General features: G+C 37.4%; 1 protein-coding gene across 7 annotated transcripts in view; it reads left to right on the top strand.

Annotated features, from left to right (window-relative positions):
- The window catches only part of pnut (septin 7-like protein pnut), a 54,114-nt gene that overhangs the window by 20,975 nt on the left and 12,528 nt on the right, over window positions 1-20,611 (top strand). The window contains exon 1 of one of the 7 annotated variants that reach the window (XM_028300319.1): window positions 7,380-7,949. The exons of 4 other annotated variants lie outside the window; for them this stretch is intronic. In XM_028300319.1, coding sequence (XP_028156120.1) covers window positions 7,533-7,949 — 417 coding nt within the window. In that variant the 5' untranslated portion in view covers window positions 7,380-7,532. Of the gene's footprint in view, window positions 1-7,379; window positions 7,950-10,277; window positions 10,789-16,503; window positions 16,603-20,611 lie in introns of those variants that run through there. 2 more of the 7 variants (XM_028300320.1, XM_028300322.1) reach the window with 2 other exon arrangements.

The raw sequence follows: 20,611 nt of genomic DNA, 5'->3' as shown, positions 1-20,611 counted from the left end.
CCTATCAAAAAGTGGTCTTCATGACGGTTGAAGGGCACTTAATTCTGCATTGAATAAGACCAAAGTNCCTTGAAGAGGTCTAATGGAACACCTCGTATACCAATCGATTCCAGTTTGCAAATCAATAGGGGGATAGAGACAGTATCGAAGGCTTTAGCAAGATCCAAAAAGATTCCTAAACATTTCTTTCCTGAGTCTAGATTTTTGGCTACAGTATTTACAAGTTCTTCAATTGCATCCATGGTTGATTTATTTTTTCTAAAGCCATATTGGTTTTTAGAAATGATGTTATACTTTTCCAAATATTTAACTAGTCTAGCATTAATTATTTTTTCAATGATTTTAGCTATTGTTGATAAAAGAGATATGGGACGGAAATTAGAGATACTGTCTCTATCCCCTGACTTAAAGATAGGAACAACAAGTGAATCCTTTAAGATATTAGGGAATTTACCATGGGAGAGGCACAGATTAATGATGTAAGTTAAAGGTCCGACGATATAGTTAGCAAAATTTTTAATAAATTTAGATGATATTCCATCACATCCAGTGGAATTGCTGTTTTTGAGTGTCATCACTATTTTGAATACTTCTTCATCATCAGATTCCAGCAGGACAAAAGAGTTTGATAAGGAAGTTTCAGGCTTAAATTTATGAACAAGATCATTTTCAGTAGTGTGAAGTTTTTCTAGTATTTTATTCGATAAATTAGCACCTACATTGACAAAATAGTCATTCACGGCATTCGCCGATTCTTGAGGATTTGATTTTAATTTTAATAGATCCAACGATTCTTGTGATTTAGCTGAAGTACTCAAATTACATACCCGTTTTATAGTTGTCCATGTCCTTTTAATATCCTTTTTATTGGATTGTAGTTCTAACTTGTCATATTCATTTTTTAAATTATGTAGAATGCTATTACACTGATTCCTGTAGCGTTTATAAGTAATTGCCAGGTTTTCATCATTAGGGCAAATCTTGTGTTTTCTATGTAACCTATCCCTAAATCTCATACATCGCAATAAACCAGGCGTTACCCATGGTTGAAAAATTTGTTTTCTGTTAGGTGTTCGTATAATAGTTGTGCATGTGTCAATAATATTTGATAGGGTTTCCACAAAATATTCAGTTGCAATGTTCGGGTCTTTTATTGATAGGATAGCACTCCAATCAACCTGCTTCAGATGCTCGTTTGCTTTGGCATAATTTAGTTTTTTTATTGTTTTATTGCGTCTATATATCATACATTCCTTTGTCAGAGGTATGCACAAATATACACCACTATGATCGGTGATCATTGCTTCACAGACCACAGTAATTATTTTATTATTAACCTTCACAAAAGAATGATCGAGACATTTATTAAGACGAGTGGGAAGCATGTGGCTGGGCAAAAAACAATGTGAAGCAAGAAGATCTAGGTATTCTTCTGATTTTGGATCGGTATTATTAGGAGTGATGTCAATATTGATATCTCCAGTAAGGATGATATTGGGTATGTATTTGAGTTCATTTAATAGTGTGTCAAGGGTTTTAAGAAATCTATCTATCGAGACAAACGAGGGAGATCTGTAGATGCATACAAAGGCATGAGTTGTACCAATTTTTATAACCAGACAGTCAGCATCAGCAAGATTGGGTTCATATACTGAGACATTAGACAAATTGTCGCGAACATACAAGACCACACCACTACTCTGATTTATATGGTTAGAACTGTTAAAGTTATTATATTTTTCAATTTTTGGCAACTCACCAGAGTTTTGAAGCCAGCACTCGGTCAGGATTATTAGATCGTAGTCTATCGTCGTTCTGCCAAGAAAAACTCTGAAGTCTTCAAAATTTTTGTTGATGCTTCTGATATTTTGTACAATAACATTGAGGGAGTCATGACCATTAAATCTGTATTTCGGAAATTCTTCTGGATTATCGACCAAAACTGAATCACCAGTGGTGACATTATTGTCAACCTCGGTGAGTATCTGATCCAAATTATTATCCATTATAATATGTACAGTAGAGATTGCATAAGTACAAGAATTTTAGTCGATAATAGGTGTTTTAGAGTTTGAATTGAGGTCAAAATGATGGACTTATTTATGCGTTGAGTGGACTTTTGAGGAATCAAATAAAATATTGATATGATAAAGTGTATATGAACGAGACAAGTGAATATTAGTGTAGATTTATAAATATATAAATTCCTGAATGATATGATAAATGAAATTTTACATACAATAATTATATAGTAAAAGGTGCAAGCAAAAATAAAAATAGTGAAGAACAGAAGTAAATACCACAATTGTATAAAATTTCCCAAGCAAGATAGTCAGATTGAAGCTAAGTCTTCTATTTGAGCTAGTGAATTAATAATCAATGCTGGTTGACCTTCTTCTCTTCGAAGTAGTACGTTCCCTTGTGATGTCCAGCAATACTTAAAGGTTCCATTTTTCACGAGGTTCCGTCCCGCTGCTAAGATTTTTTTAGACATAGGCGTCAAGCATTCCGATATGTAAATCCTAGACTTCGTCCCGCCATAACCCACACTCTCAGTATTTAGGGGGCGCCTATAGAAAAGATAGTAATCGTTCAATTGTGGGACGTTCATTAGGCAGTGTTGTAATGCCTTTATTTTACGGCTTGTTTGTTTTTGTAATAGGCCAGCATTTGGTTTTGCACTATAAATTAAATGAATTCTTGGTAGTCTTGATTTACCTTCTCTTCTCCCACATAAGGTGAAATCTATTTTGGATCCAGTTTAATTTCGACGAACTGTGGACTTGTTAATGTAGAGCGCTTTGTGTATTGGGGTTGTTTTAGAAACATTGCCTGTTGGTGCTATCGCACGTGCCTGTTTGGCTAAACGGCACGTTCGGCAAGTACTGCCTTGTATTCATAGCTAGTGATAAATCACGAATATAGTTTCTTAGTTTCACCTAATGATCCAAGAATAATTATTGGTTGGTTACATAGGCATCTTAATGCAAGTATTGTAAATACTATGTCTGTTCATCATGACAGGTAATAACGCTTAGCTTGGTTTAAACATTGTTATGTTAATTACATGTACGTACAGGAATGTACTATGTTTTCCTTATATGTAAAGACGCCATTTTAACAAATACGATGCTATGGTCAACCACACTTGTTCTGCAGTAACCTAAATAGCTTTATCGTCGTTAATGTGCACACATATTAACAAGTTAGCTCTTATCTACACTTTTAGGTATGTAAGCAGATAACTAAGTACTTAAGGGCCTACCATCATTTATCATTCATTACGAAGAGCATATTTTTTAAATTATATTCGGCATCTCCATTGCTCGTTGTGTTCATATTTGTTCGGATGAACCACCATCGCTGGGCTAGAAAGACTAGAGTATCCCGCAATGTCATCCGCGCCAGAGTAAGGCCGCCTAAAAGATGGACAGATGACATCCGGCGACAGGCTGAAATAAACTGGATGCAAGTGGTCGGGGACAGAAGTCAGTGGTAGGTTGAAGAGGAGGCTTTTGTTCCAAGACGAAACCAAAAGCTGATAAAATTATATTCCGTAGCCTGATTCATTCGGAGTAAACAGATGTATTCGGAGTTTTGGATACTGACGAGTTCTAGACCCAATCAAAAATTTCATTCTGGAAAAAATTACTTGAATTACTGATAATTCTAAAAACTTCAGGACTGAAAGAATTCCGAGTCTGGGGATTGGAAACTCTATGTAGATTCTGGAGCACAAGTTCTTTAATGAAGCGTGCCAACGGCCTGCATGCCGGCGCAATCATCATATGTTTCGATTTAGCAATGTTTACTGACGTTTAATAGACAATCCTTTGCATTTAACTGAATGGTAGATTGGTTGGCACTGTTAAGTTACTTTATACATGTCTACAATACAAGCATTGGGGAATAACTTTAGCATACACCTAAAAACCCAACTTTAGAAAAGTATTAGATATATTCTGCTAAATTGAACTGTATTTTAACGCTCCGGTTTCCAATGTGGAAAATACAACATTTAGAAAATATTAAACGGACTTCAATTATACCGAAATTAATCTTTGTTACCAACGGAGAGACTAGTTATTTTCGTATATTTCATATTAATTTGAATTTAATTAACCAGTTCTAGGAAAATTTGAAAGAAAGCCGGTCTTTGAACAGAATAATTCACTGAAAATAACTCTGGTGGGTAATTACTCGGAAAATGTTTCTAAACATGTTTTTGATTACACTACTTTTGTTTATGTTTAGAGCGGATAGCTAGGCCCATGTAAGATGTAGGCTACATCTTTATAATATCTTTCATCGTGTTTACGGTTCAACAGACTTCTTACACATCCCGCCAGGAGATCGCGGCCATTCGTGGCATGTGCCGTGTGTACTTGCTTGCTTACACTAATTCGCTTTCGTTGGAGCGTTGGAAATTATACGCTTAGCTGTCTCTATCAATGTTTAAGATGCGAATCGATAAACTTTCCCTCGCATTATTCATTAAGAAATATTGTGGTCAGATTCTTGATTGTTAAGTTTACTTATGTCACATCTACTTATTTTAATTTGACATTCTTGACTGAGTTTTCTGAGTAAACCACTAAGGATTTTGTAATTTCTCTTTATTTATATGCTTATTCTAAAGATAGAGAATGTATTATATTTAAATAACTAGGATATTATACTGATACTCTTTACTTGACATTCCACCAGCTCGCACTAAGCGTTTCGACGACTCCTTTATAATGCGAACAGCTAGGGACTGGAATTCGCTGCCTGCTGCTGTATTTCCTGAACACTATAATCCGGGCGTTTTCAAGGCGAGAGTGAATAGGCACTTACAGGGCAGATATGTACCATCCTAGACTGCATCTCACTTAACACCAGGTGCGATTGCGGTCAAATACCTGCCTTGTCTAGCATAAAAAAAAAAAACTTTCTATTTATGTAGTAACTGGTTATATCTCATTTGTATTTAGTTTGCATTTATCAAGTGCTACTTATCTAATTCACTGACATTGATTATTGTTTTGTTATCGTTCTCACACTTATCAGTTTATCATACACGTATCATTATATTGTCAATAAACATATTAATATTAAAATAATCGATGGTTAAAATATGAGTATGTCTTGTACCTACTAATTTTAAATACGTCTGAATGGTTAAGTCCATGTCATTACGAAAATGAAATTAAAATTCCAGGATAAGTTAGATAAAAAAGATACAAAATATAGTTATAGTTGATATTAGAATCCATAAAAATAATTTTAATACTGAAATTCAGCTATGAACAAGTTTACGAAGGAATGGTAACGCCATCTAGTGACGGTGCAGTTCAACACATGAGTGTATTAGAACAGTTAGCATGTGGATTGTAATGCACCGTTCGTTATGCACAGTGAACATGCCTGTGAAGTTGATTGTTTCAACGTTAGATGTCGCCCTGTTGGTTTTAATGCGATAAATCCTATTTTTTAAATATAGAGAGACTTTCCAATCTTATCTCAAATTATGCTTGTAATAATGTGGTCTTAAGTTCATTTCACTAACTTTAGCCTATAGGTTTTCATCACTGGCCATAATTTACCACCTCTGCTACCTTTACTTTCCCTACCGGTGACGGGGACTTCAATAAAGCGTATATTATCATCATTCCACCTTGTTGAACGTCGCACTTTCCACTTCAATTAATTCAGGTCTACTATAAAGAAAGACAATCGGCTCTACGAAAAATGAAACCAGCAGAGATTTCAGTTTTCTGTCGGATATGCCTCATTTCTGATCTTATCCTAGTGAGAATTTCCGAGCATAGACCTTTGCCTTTCTTGTGGAGTATACTCACACGGTAAATGAACATCTCATGTGTGTGTGATCGTAATTAACGCCTTCCAATTTATTTTTCTCGGTAAAAACAGAAGTCGTGGAATTTGTAAGCACTGTTCAGCTTTGCCCAAAGCAGATTTTATTTTTATTTATAGGAAAAAAAGATCTGAAACTCATATACTCAACATATCTCAAACTTCCTTTATCATATCCACCACAGTCATCTATAAAGATGTGGTCACAAATAATTGTGGGGACCTCTTTTTAGTGGTTATCAGGGTCTTCAGTCAATCAGTAAATAACTAATAAATCAATAAGAAATAATGTGAAGAATAACTACACGTACCTACATTATTTGGTTTCCGATAAATTCTAAATAGTTTATTGCAAACATTGATAAAGTTAAGTAACTTCAAATCAAGTCAACTTCTTCTACAGGGACATGGGTTGAATTCTTTAAGAGCAGCTTGCACAACATATTGATACTGATGCGGTAAATTGCTCGTAAATTGATATAGTAGGTACCTATACGTATTACGTACGGATGGGGATGGGACGGACATTGGCATTGAACTCGCGCCTCTTGCAACGCGTGATGCACCGTCCTCCGGAGGGTTCTACACGGTAGGCCGAGGGTGCGGACGCGCCTGCGCGCTGCGGCGGTCGATGGCTGGACATCACCGCCACATGCGAGGAGCACGTGCTTTCCTCTATTGAAAAACAATTCACGCTTCGCCAGCTCCAACAGAAACATGTCGACGGTTCCGTCGGCTGGTCAGTTTCGTGATAATGGCATTCGCGACTGTTCGTACGCACCCAAGTGTTGACTATACCTTAAAAGCACTTCCGGTAAATAGTCCACTAGCCGCCTTGACTACGTCTTCGGTTGGGTTCGGTCGATGAACTAAGCTGTCACTTCCTTTAGCTATTGAGTGCATTGATGAACTGATGACATACTGAGGGGCTTATAAATCTTTGAATCGAAAGTTACGCCACGAAAGTATGTTAGTGCACTCTTGCTTAAAATATGAGGAAGTTTGACGCAATTCCGAATTTTTAGAAATAGTTTTTAATATTTTTTTTGTATGATGAAAGCAAGTTAATGATGATGATTATCGGAAATTAAATCAATAGCAATATGCACTGTTATAAGTCTTAACTTTACTAGTATGATCAATTATTTAGGTCAATAAATCGTAGCACTAACAGTCATCTACATAATCTAGCTTGCTATACTTTCTACTATTACTATGTATCTAACTTTGATGATAATAAAATAAATAACTGCAGGTCTGCCTGCAGTAGCTACCGACATTATTAATTTTAGGTAAACATATAGCATTGACGGTGTTATAGACGTAACCTAGCGAAAATGCTTTGCTTAGTGTTTTCCTTCTCCAACATGTATGTTGACCTTGACAGAGAAATTCGTATCAATGCAATTTCAACCCTCTAGTCGGGTAGTCGTGTAGCAATAATCCAGAGATCCAGTGGGGTCGTGGCGATGCGAGCGGCGCCGCCGAGCGCGGGGTGTCGCGAGACTCCGCCCGCGCGCCTCCTCACAGCACCGCACGAGCTGTCAAACCGCCTCCGACGGGCACCCGGCTTGAACGCTCCTACCTCAATCGCTTCAACTCGCGATCGTATAGTAGTGCGCACTCGGTGACTCAGTGTGTGATATTGTTCGCATGACGGAAAACAATCTAAGGAGATGAACGGCAGTACGACGACGGTGAATGGGGGCGCCGTCAATGGTACCACTGGAGCCCTCAATGGAATCGGTGCTGCTCCACGTACTGCAACACTCGGAACTCCTAGCAGCTACGCGTACACCTCCAGCGGGTCACTGCTAGGTCGTGGTGGCTCCGCCAGACCTGTGCCTCCGCCAACTCTTCCTAAGTACAGTGGATCCTTCAGTGCGGGAAGCACAACAACAGGTCTCAGGGAGCGTGACCGTGAAGGCACAGGCGGATCACATCGCTTGGCCAGTCTAGAGAGATTGGCAGTTCGTCAAAGGATAATCGAACAAAGTGCAAACAATCAGGTGTCGACCGGTTCGACTTTGAACACCGCTGGGACAAATGGAGGGCCCACCTCTGCCACCGTCACCCTTACCGATACGGCTACGGTGAGTCCCCTTGCGGCACATCTCTCTCACCCTCAAAATTTCCCCCTAATCGTAGTTAGCGCACCCCGAAACAGGGTAAAGGTATTATACCAATCGTTATTTTAGAGCGGCCTACCCTCTGTTACTCGCATGTAAAAAGAACAAGTGCAATGTTTCAAGACTTTATTTTCTATGAATACACAATGACATGATCCATCAAATAAGTATCAATTTTGATGATTTAGTAAAATATGATTATGTTATCACATTTGTATGTATATGATGGTATGTATATGATTGTGATGAGCTTGTACACTGCTCTGTATGGTTTTGTTTACATTCATGCACATTGATGCCATAACCGTGTCAGGTGTTGTATTACATCACAGCTAAGTACTTAAGGTTCTCGTCGAGAGCCAGTTATTCTAGCTGAGCTATAGTGCCACATTATAAGGATTGAGCATATTTCCAGTTTATAAAAAGTTTGTTATCTTTTTTATTCGACAATTCGTTAAGTTTATAAAAAACTATTTATGAGTATTTAAACTACATATCAGTTTGTCTGTTTCATTTGGTATTGTGGTATATTACAATTTGCTGAGTTTTTTTAGTTGTTTGCTATAGATTCATATCTCAAATTGTATATTATGTTTTTGCTTTATAGTGTCTTATGGGATTATCTATTCTAGTTTCTCTTAATCAGGATGGATCACGATCACGATTTATTCACGAGACGTTGTCGTGACCAGCATCTGTATATATTTCGTTTGTTTTTGCCGTTTTGTCTTATTCTCTCCTTTGTAAGGATATGGCTGGCATTCTACCATATTCCCACGCAGTTCCTCATGTGATAGGACTGGTTCGGGGTAAGGGAGGGGTTGGGCGGGTGAGTGACCCCATGACTGCAGGGTTAAAAATAACCTTATGCATCGGCGGGCATTCTGCTCGCATGTGTCGAATTCACTAAACAGACATTAACTGTTTCACGGTCGCACCATGACCTGGAAGTTCTCAGAACGAGATTAAGTTCAGCCTTCTTGGAATCCGTTATTTGGTTTATTGTGTCAAAATCAATTGATTAGCTTTGCTACCTTTTAAGATTTCATTGTTTTCTGAACAGTCCTTTACTCATTTGAATTCTTGGTCTTTATATGGCTATTTCGTAACGCCGGATGACTTACAATATGTCATTCATAATCATAATTATGAAACGCTTCTATTCAATACATTCAAAAAGGCCATTGTATAGCATTGAAAGATCAACGAATCATCTATCATTGGTGAAGTGAAGAGTCCTTTATTTATCACTATGTTTACAGACATTTGTTTACTAGGAATTTACTTATCAGTTCCGTTATCAGCTTGGGCGTGTCGAGAGTTGCGTAGAAAGCGATATTAAATTAGATGTTGCTCGATGTGGTTTTAAAATTTTAAATTATGAGTAATAGGTGTTTTACATGACGTGATATTACAATTTGTATCATAATAAATAATATGAATCTAATAAGTGCAAAAGTGCAGAAAAAATTCTTAACAAACATTCGGTTCAAAGTTTTTCACTAACCGACAAAAGCGATTGGGGCACGTTCTCGTCTTGCATTGTTCCGCGCGATGCATAAAAAGCTAACTGCATGACGTCGACGGGTTATTCTCAACTTTTGTGCCTGTTGATAAGGCTTAAATTGTTGTTATTGGTTTCAACTTTACGTTCTTTAAAACGATTGGCCCTTGCTTTTGTGTCTGGTGGGCATAAGTGTGACGGGCTGGATCCTTTTGCTATACGTAGTTATAGCCATAATTAACTCGAGCCGTACCTGAGTTTACGCGTCGTGATTTACACTATGTGAATTTTGTGCGGTATTTGTATGGATTTATATTTTTGACTTCTGTTCAAAATATGTCTTTTGTTCAAAGTGGGCATAATGTGATTTGATATCACACACCACAGTGTATGGTGTGATTAGATATAGTCCACGAAAAAACACGTAAAAGCTACTGCACATTATGACTTCATAGAGAAAGTCTGAAAAAACCCTATCAATTTATTAACGATAACTTGATTGTTAAGAATGATAGTTCGTAATTTTCCATTTTAAAGGGCATTGTTGTACTTGTATGTTACTTATTATTATACATACACGCACCAAATAATAGAATCTCATATTAACATTTTAAGCATATTTCATTTTTATGTAAAATGCTGATAGTAAAAGATTGATACCGTTAAGAAATTCAAACCGTGTTTGTATTTGTAAAATTTTCGCCCCGTGTGTCTATTTGAACGGAGCGCTTGTTGCCCCGCCAGCCGGCGCAGCCGGTATCGCCAGTAACTTAACCTCAAACTGACACAGATGTGAATGGTGCTTCATATTACAACAGCTTACTTGTTTTAAAACAAATTTTAAATCATTTTAAAAGGTGTAGCTGAAATAATATTAATCGAATATAAAATGTGTGTTACTTTCACGTCTTAGAATCAGTGGCTTGTTGTGGTTTTTGTGTTGAATCGATAGTGCATCACCAAAAGTAAAAGGCCGTTAAGACGCGGCGCTTTAAGAATGTGAACTGATGTAGTGAGAAGTGTAGATTAAATATATATAATTATGTCCTCAGACTGTGGGATTGTGTGAGGATTTTGCAGTGTTCGAGTTCAGGCTACGTGCTGTCTGTTTTTTATTTTGCCGTTTACTTGGATGTGCTCAGAATGGCAAATCGAGCTTTAGCTAACGGCGTTGCACATCAGACGAAAATAACAAGATGTACTAGCAGCGTCGGTGACAGTGGAACTGATAAAACTAAAGTTGGATGGACCAGTCCTCGTGACATCTGGAGGAACTTATCGTTGCGCAGAAAAGCCGAGGTGATTATAACTCGATATAAATAGACATTATAAAATAGATATGAGGTTAGTGAACGAGTTCAGTTATTTAGCGATTGACGACAGCCTGTTTATTGATTTAGCTTCGTAGCTATCAATGCGACTACATAACTCTACATGGCGCCTACAGATAGCGTGCTGTCACTATAGTGCTGCCATCCATAACAAACCACTACCAGGCCTCCGTCACTCGCCTATGCCGGCCGAGATAATTACCTACAGCGCGCGACAACTTCAAGTTGCAAATCAGTCCGGGCCGCCACGCGCCTGTTTGCTTACGCGTATTTCTATACACGCTCGGTCGATCATCGTCGCAATTAAGGTCTATTATTCCAACAGCACTGTTATTCTTCTTTAATGAAAAATTGTAATATTTAGGAGTAATAATTAACTGTAGTGATTTAAATAATAAAAAAAAACTACACTTTTTAAATAATAAAATAAATTATTTTGAAATACTTATGACCAAAAACTATAGCAAAAAAATTNTTTATAGGCATCGGGTTCCCGTGGTAGTAGTAAGGTGCGATTTCGAATGCACCATGTGCGTTGGATATTTCGCATTATTATTATTACCGTTAAAATGTCGGCATCTGATCCTACACAAAGGAGTGCAATTTATGTTGCTACTATTATGTATTCTGTGCCACTACTGCAATTGAAATACTCGAACGTTCGAATCGGTGTGTGCTTTCATTTACATAAATTTGATTTTCTCAGTTTCCTATTTCGATGACATTTTGCTCATAATGACTTTAATTTTACAGAGGAATTTTTCTACAAAGAAGTAAGATCCTTTGTTGCACCATTTCGTGGTTAATACTAATATCACACGTAGCTCCTCTATTGCATTACGTTGCATACAAAACCTAAGTTTGCGTAACTACAACCGACGTGGGAATGCCGACATACGTTGTACTTGTTGTGCTGATTATAAATAAATACACATTGCAATAATTATCTACATCCAGTTAGTGTGTTCATTAGCCACATTTGATTTAAAAAAAAACAATCCGCTTTTACTGCCAACAACGTAAGCATCGACCAAAAGACCAATACTTAGAGCTGTCCCCCAGTAAACTATTGAGTTATGCCAACTCATTTGACCCAGCTTTGCCTAGTCTAGTGTATTGAACAGCATAATTTAACGAGTTTTTACTCATTACCTCCTTTGATCATAATATGTCGTGAGTAGGTGTGTTTTCGCTCGTAAATTCTCTTTTATTTACTTATTCCCGTTGTTTCGCAAGTAAATGGTAAATCTTGCTGATCTATTGACAAATCTACGTTAATACCTATTAACTTTTTAGATGGACGATTTCAAAATTTGCAGACTACCATTAGCTATCCCAATAAATTGGACAAAATGTAGCAAGTTGTGTAAACGCGAAACTCCGGAGCACGTGTGAAGCCCTAATAAAGCTATGGGTTTAAAAATAACTTCTCCCTTACCAAAATAATTTACAGCATGTTGACTAGTTGAATGCCTTATTTAACTTTTATGTTTTCACAAACTCGTTTCGGCTACTATTTATGTTACTTGGGTATCTGTGAAGTGAGTTTGATGTTAATCTTATGCTTTCTAAATGATCCGTACACATTTTTGTGCACTACTTGCAACTTCGCGTTAATTTAAGCGACAATGAAATTAACCTCAATTAAAAATTCATGGTCGTACGCAAGTAATAAGACCTTAATTGCCATGTTATTCATTACGCACATTAAATGACACATAAGGTGTTACTCCTTTGTTTATTTTTCAAAGACAATGCCTCACGTTGAGGGAAAACGTATGGAAAAGCTGCAATTTCTCAGTTCTTGATTATTATTATTATAGCAAACCACTCATTAAATAGTAGAATCGGTTATCCGTAGTATACTCACATAGGCAGAATTCCCAATGGAAACAGAACTTAAAACAACAAACTTACAGGTAATATTTTGTTACTATGTTAGTTTTCCTAGATTAAAATTTGAATAGAATAGAAGATATAATTTGTGCCTTTTTACGGTTACCAATATCAAAAGGATGAGCTGATCTTATATCCTTTGTAAAGGACTGGTAACCCAAGGTAGCTACTAAACTTTTACAGTGTGTTCCATCGCGGCGTAGTCGATTGTGATGAATAATGCAGCATACAACCCTGCATGTGCAGTATACGATGGGCATTATTGCATCAGAGAACAGAAAATAGGAACGAGACTAACAAAAAGCCTTGGGAGTCAACAATTAATTCTTAAAAAAAGAACTCTACAATCGATAGGTTACTTTCATCAATCTAAAAGGTCACAATTCAAATTGAATCCATAATCGCATCGTTGAAATTACTTGTGACATGTGTAGTTACGCCGGTTTCCACTTTATACTCCAATACGAGTACACGGCCATAAAAAGTGGTATTGATTTCTTACGCCCCGTGTAATTTTCCTTCTGAGAGTGAGACACGGATGTTCTACTTATTGTCCACGCACAATACGTATGTATATCGAGCTCATTCTCATACTTTTCTTTTGCAGTTATTATCCTACTTTCGACAAATTTAAAGTCATAAGACCGCAACTCGTTTAATTTTTTAAATTATATATTTGGTTGTTAATTCCATGATTCTAGAACCCATTTGCCATATTAACATTTTGACTTTTTTTTGTGTTCATAATTATTAATATTTTTATACTTAGTACCAAGTTCCGCATTAATTATAAAGTATATAAAATACGTTATTGATATAATATTTAAAACTACTTTCTACTATTAACTTGCACTAATACTTACTTTGAGTGGGGAGAGAATAGTTTCAATGAACTCTGGAAATAAAACCATTTGGCTCTACTCCGGTTTTGCCTACGCTTGGGATCTACGCCCACTTCTCCTGTACTCATCAGAAGATTAATAAAGGCGTAATTCCTGTGGAGCGTAGGTTTACTCTGATCGGTTCAAGTGCACGTCCCACTTTCATAGTAGTTCTTTATTACATCATCGTCTCTTTCTTATCTCTCATAGGCTTTCATAAAAATTGTTGAAATAATGGATTTCGTTGCTTGCTGATGTCTCCCCTTAAAACCTTGGCCTTTTCAAGGCAAGAGTTATAGTAGACACCCACTAGACAACGGTCCCCATGTACCATTCGTAGACTGTATCTTCACTTAACATCAGGTGAAATAGCTGTGAAATATCTGCCTATAATCTTGTAGATAAAAAATAGCTTTCATTCGTTTCATCTGTAGACAATATACCAGACAAGATAATGGAATATAAAGCCGTGAGTAATATACATAGAGCGACGTTTCAATGAAAAACAATCAAAAGGTGTTGATTGCGTTAGCGCTGAACAATGTCTGGGAATCGCGATGAAAACATGGTCGTATTCGCGGGTCGTATAGAGAAAGTAAAGTTAAATGAACCGGCGCGACGACCCAAATTATCGCTCTACCATCTTTGGATCTGCAACAAGAACGGTGCGAATAAATTCTCGTATTTCATAACATTTATCAGACTGAACCGTAACAAAAAAGTAGGATTAAAGAATATGGAACGCACGATTCTGTTAGAGAATAGTTTTAAAGAATATAAATATTTGTATTTATCTGTTTCTCTATTCTTTAAAGTTACTGCACAAAATAATGTACTAGAACTAGCGTAGATTCTTCAAATTTTGGTTTAAGTGCTTTATGCAAATGAAGTGTATCAATTACTCTTAGAAGACTCATTATGATAAGTTGATTCAGTGCGACAACGACGCAGTGAGTCAGGCAGGCCGTGTAGTCACCGCGGTAGCTTGGCGACACTACGCGTCACGAGCGATGGCGCCCGACGGCAAAGGATTGCAATTATACTGGGAGTGCCTGAGGCGGTATTTTTTATCAGCTAAGAGGGAACCGCGACGATGCGAAACTGCCGGCATTTCAGCTTTTTATTCCACTGGAATCAAGCTACGACCGCTTTTGTTTCACTAATAATTACTAGTGAAGAATTAAAATCTGAGCTAAGATAAAAACCCGAGGCTAATTTTAATGTCAAGGTTTTACATTAATATCATTCTGAAATGATCTTACCCGTTGATTAGCATCATTACGCATAACAGGTCAGTCGATTGACTGCATTTTTTCACCTACTGATGAAAAGAAAAAATAATTTCTAATGTAACTCATAAAATATGGCTGCCTGAGTGAATGGGTCATTATAAAATTCATCAATGGTGAAATTAATCCAACCAAAAACGTTATCCTTGTAAAATGTAACTGTCAACATCAAAATTAATAATGATACCAATTTACGTGGCTTAATTAGTCAGCGTATGTTTTGCGATATTATGACTCTACATTGTGCAAACTCTAACAATAGACGGTAATGTAGAATTTTACTCGGTTAAGTAGTCGTCGTCCGTGAAGGTTGCCTTGATTTATACAGTTTCCTCTTGCTAGTGTATAGCCGTAATACTGTTTATAGTTGTTTACCCAGTGTATCGATATTTAATTATGTACGAAAAATGTATCAATGACCTTTAGTGCTGTAGCTGTGTGTTGAAAATATCACGGTTTTTAAGGTTATGGTCTGCAAATACTGCAGGTGACTCAAACTTTCAAACTGCTGACATGTTTTTCAACGATTTTAAAAAGAGATTCAGCTTAAAAAGGAAAGTTAAGGCGAAACATATAAATACCGACGATGAACAAAATGTAAGTAAAAATACATTTAAAAATTTGCTCCTTACGTTTTGATTCTATCGTTCTCGCGCTATCAATACCAAAATCCAACACTAATTGGACTCGATTCTGAATGGAGGCATTCTCATTACATGCGATTGTTTATTCGTGCTTTCACTCAAAACAAACAAATTCCTTGTCGATGTTGAATCGGTGTGATTATTTACGTTACAATGTCCGTGCTCTGGTAAACACTCGCCGGATGGCGTTGTCCGCGCCTTTACCACGATCAGTTAGCAATTGAGGTTTGTCTTGTGTGTTCAGCAGCAAAATATAGAGAAGTAGACTTTGACATCTATTTAACGTTTGGTTTGTGGCTTTAGTCAGCTTGCTAATAAAAATCTAAAAATTTTATATAATTTACGACGTCTGCTGACCGTATAAGTCGTAACGCGTTGATGTTCTTTTAACATGATTGTGTTTCGGCGTGACTCAAAAAGATTCTTGAAATATTTCATTGATAACCCGGTTGTGGTAGGACGTGATTCATAAATGCCAATGAAGTACGATGTTCTCCACGTGCTACCATATGAGATGTCCAAATGCAGTTTGTGTGTGATGCGACGCATGTCGATGTTGCAACTGCTGCGTGAATGCAGTTGCCAGCTGACAGAGACATCTCTCAAGTCGCCCACTTGGTTAGCAGTCCAAAAAGATATGGTTCGTTTCATTTGAACAGATATTCAACGCATGCTATTCTGTAGAAAATATCTTTACTATTTCATCTTAAGTATCAGTTGATTAAAAATATAATAACAACGTTCCTTATTTGATTTATTATTATAAAAGAAGCCTATCCGCAGTGACGCGGGCATCTTTCCATTGTTGGAACATCCCTGGGAGATATTATTAGTATCGTCGACGCAAGCGCATAGGGTCGTTACACCTCGCAAAACTCTACAAGTAAGCGTACCATATGTAGACATNAGCTGTGTGTTGAAAATATCACGGTTTTTAAGGTTATGGTCTGCAAATACTGCAGGTGACTCAAACTTTCAAATTGCTGACATGTTTTTCAACGATTTTAAAAAGAGATTCAGCTTAAAAAGGAAAGTTAAGGCGAAACATATCAATACCGACGATGAACAAAATGTAAGTAAATATACATTTAAAAATTTGCTCCTTACGTTTTGATTCTATCGTTCTCGCGCTATCAATACCAAAATCCAACACTAATTGGACTCGATTCTGAATGGAGGCATTCTCATTACATGCGATTGTTTATTCGTGCTTTCACTCAAAACAAACAAATTCCTTGTCGATGTTGAATCGGTGTGATTATTTACGTTACAATGTCCGTGCTCTGGTAAACACTCGCCGGATGGCGTTGTCCGCGCCTTTACCACGATCAGTTAGCAATTGAGGTTTGTCTTGTGTGTTCAGCAGCAAAATATAGAGAAGTAGACTTTGACATCTATTTAACGTTTGGTTTGTGGCTTTAGTCAGCTTGCTAATAAAAATCTAAAAATTTTATATAATTTACGACGTCTGCTGGCCGTATAAGTCGTAACGCGTTGATGTTCTTTTAACATGATTGTGTTTCGGCGTGACTCAAAAAGATTCTTGAAATATTTCATTGATAATCCGGTTGTGGTAGGACGTGATTCATAAATGCCAATGAAGTACGATGTTCTCCACGTGCTACCATATGAGATGTCCAAATGCAGTTTGTGTGTGATGCGACGCATGTCGATGTTGCAACTGCTGCGTGAATGCAGTTGCCAGCTGACAGAGACATCTCTCAAGTCGCCCACTTGGTTAGCAGTCCAAAAAGATATGGTTCGTTTCATTTGAACAGATATTCAACGCATGCTATTCTGTAGAAAATATCTTTACTATTTCATCTTAAGTATCAGTTGATTAAAAATATAATAACAACGTTCCTTATTTGATTTATTATTATAAAAGAAGCCTATCCGCATTGACGCGGGCATCTTTCCATTGTTGGAACATCCCTGGGAGATATTATTAGTATCGTCGACGCAAGCGCATAGGGTCGTTACACCTCGCAAAACTCTACAAGTAAGCGTACCATATGTAGACATCGCATGCCTGGTACGAAGAATTAAGAAATGAGGTATAAATATGTATGTCACCCATCGAACGCGTGCATTGTACCGATACTGCCGTGTCTTATGAATCGTTTTATTTCAATTGTCTCTTAGACCAGATGACATTTGAATGGCCGGGAGAAATCCCGACAGGAAATATTTATCAAAGTAATCGTCAGCTCAGCTTTATCAGCCACTAGAGCAAGAACTCACTTGAAATGTTGTTCAGTGTTTATTGGCAGTCTAGAGTTAAACTACTCGTGTTTATTTTGATATTTGTGGTTTTTATAAAGAAGCTTCATGCATGAGGTGTATCAGTTATTATTATTTAACTCTGTTTCTGCAAGGTGTAGGCAGCAGTATTCTAAAAACTGTGGTCAGTCTTGTGTAAAGATCATTATGTTAGTTCCATTCATACATTGTTTTTTCTACTGGCGTACTTATTTGGTTTAAGTAGGTGAGGTGCGATATTGTTTCTCTATCGGTGCAAGCAACCATTTCACAAGTGTCGGTTCAGTAACGATGGTAGTTCTGCGTGACTCAACGCTTTCATACTACAACTTCTCACCTACATAATTAGAAAAGTGATTGCCTTGAGTACTTAAGTTTACTGATTTTGTAAAAGGTGTTGATAAAAATATTTGAGAGCCGCGCATATTGCTGTTTAAAGTTAATACCTAGCTTTTCTTGTAATTATTATAGTATAAGTTATTGAGAAAATCATCCGGTTTTTTTTTAAGTTTAGAAACGAAAAAGTCGCATGTTAAAGACTGGTAGCAGGTTTGACGTACTCAGTAGGTATATTACGTATGTTGAACTTGATACAAATCCGATTGGTTAGATAATAAGACGTGTTCTCAGACATCGATGATATAATATAGCTAGTTAAGCTACTCGCACAGACAGTTTATACACAGCCACATAGATGTAGGTCCACTTTGCCTTGGTACCGATGACTCATAATAGAAGCCGGCTAGACCGAGCCTGAGCACAACACCGTACACCGTACAGTATGTATTACCAATCTATGTCGATCGGCAAGTCGAGAGCGAGCGGGTATAAGACACTTGTGGTGGGGGATATCATTAGCGTCTGCCTGTGTTCTGCGATTGACGATGACCCATCTGCCGTTTGATTACACGTTTGGAGAAATACCGTTATGGATTTTCTACCCAATTGCAACTTTGAGCGATTACTTAGTACATTAGAAAGGAATATTGAATTAAATGCCACCAGTGTCACTACAGACATCCGATATTTTGTTTATTGGTTTATACTTAGTTTATCTTAACTTAATTGAAAAGTAATCAATTGTTATGATACTGATGTATAGCTAAACTATTTTCACTTCGTAACGAGGATTCCTTAGTTTCCTCTAATAAGGTTTTCTTGTATGAGAGTGACAACTATTGATGTGCCGTTCCCGAGAACGCTCTTTCAACTGAGAATATTCTCGGGAGCGTTCCCGGGAGCGTTCTCCTAAGTGAGAAAGGTTGAGAATCATGTTTATCAAATGGAAGTAAACAAACTTTCTTAAGTAAAATAGTATTAAATGAAGTCAACAGATAAGTGTATATTAAACAATACACTCTATTTGCAGTGAAAGGCTATATTCTCAGTGTTCCCGAGAATATTCTCGGGAACTTTCTCGGCAATATTCTTGGCAACTGCACCTTTATTTTATTTTATTTTTTTTCGTCGTGAAATGTCGTTTTAATGATATGTAAGATGGCAGAAATTTCTTTTTACACGTAATTAAATAATGTAACTGTCCATTTTTCGTTTTTAACACGCTCTTATTAGGTCGTCGTGTACGTAACTAACTATGTAATGGAATCTTAGAATCTGAATTACACGCACTTCTAAGTCTTGTATCATCATGAAACTTGGCAATTATATGTAGATTAGAAATGACAATACAATATTGTGATACCAGCTGGTCTGATGATGGGACTGGAAGGTGGCCAAAAGAACTCCTAAACGAAACGGCGGAATCATATCGAGTTTGGGTTAATTGGATGTCTTTTCGAGATCTTTAAGTGCTAGATAATGTCCAGGGTCCTAATGATGGAGTCAGAAGGTAGCCATAGGAACTCCTAAACGAAACGGCGGAAACTCATCGAGTTTGGATTCGTTGGATTTGTCTTTTCAAGCACTTTAATGCTAGATGATGTCCAGGGTCCTGATGATTTTTAGCTTTTTAGTGCTGTTAGTAATTAAAAGCGTGTGTTTAGTTTTTTAAACTATTCTTATTTGACATTAAGGGCATATTTCACAATCGCTTAGTAAGGGCCTGTTTCGCCACTTCTGGATAAGTTGTGGATATTCTGTCTGACGGATCATTTGACACATTTTTATAGAAAATACGTGCTAACTAGATTGATCCAACACTTAAGCCCGAAACTGCGTTAAGTGGGCCCCGGCGCGGTTTCATACGAAAGTCCCCCGCGTGGGTGCCCGCGACGGAGCAGTTTGTATGAAACCGCGCCGGGGCCCGCTTAACGCAGTTTCTGCCCTTAGAAGAATGGTAATACTCCTCTTCAAAAAAGGTGACAAAACCTTGTTGAAGAATTATAGACCCATTTCGCTTCTGAGCCATGTCTACAAGCTGTTCGATTCACGTCACACTAGCAGGCTCGACGACTTTCAGCCCCCCGAACAAGCCGGTTTCCGAAAAGGCTTTAGTANTCTTCTTCGTTGCCGCATAAATTAGCATATTTCGAATATGTTCAAACTTCTTATACATTTTTATAGCATTTCCTGACAAAACACTGCCAACTATGCCGGAAACTGCTTAACTACTATGTTTTATTGTCTTCGCGCCCCTGGTAGCACATCTGTTCCTTTTTCGCCGCAATCGACTGNTCTCATTACATGCGATTGTTTATTCGTGCTTTCACTCAAAACAAACAAATTCCTTGTCGATGTTGAATCGGTGTGATTATTTACGTTACAATGTCCGTGCTCTGGTAAACACTCGCCGGATGGCGTTGTCCGCGCCTTTACCACGATCAGTTAGCAATTGAGGTTTGTCTTGTGTGTTCAGCAGC

The sequence above is a fragment of the Ostrinia furnacalis genome, unplaced genomic scaffold, assembly GCF_004193835.3.
Source record: "Ostrinia furnacalis isolate ACB-3 unplaced genomic scaffold, ASM419383v2 OfSCF0710, whole genome shotgun sequence".
NCBI classification, from domain to species: Eukaryota; Metazoa; Arthropoda; class Insecta; order Lepidoptera; family Crambidae; genus Ostrinia; species Ostrinia furnacalis.
This window is presented reverse-complemented; position numbering and strand designations above follow the sequence as displayed.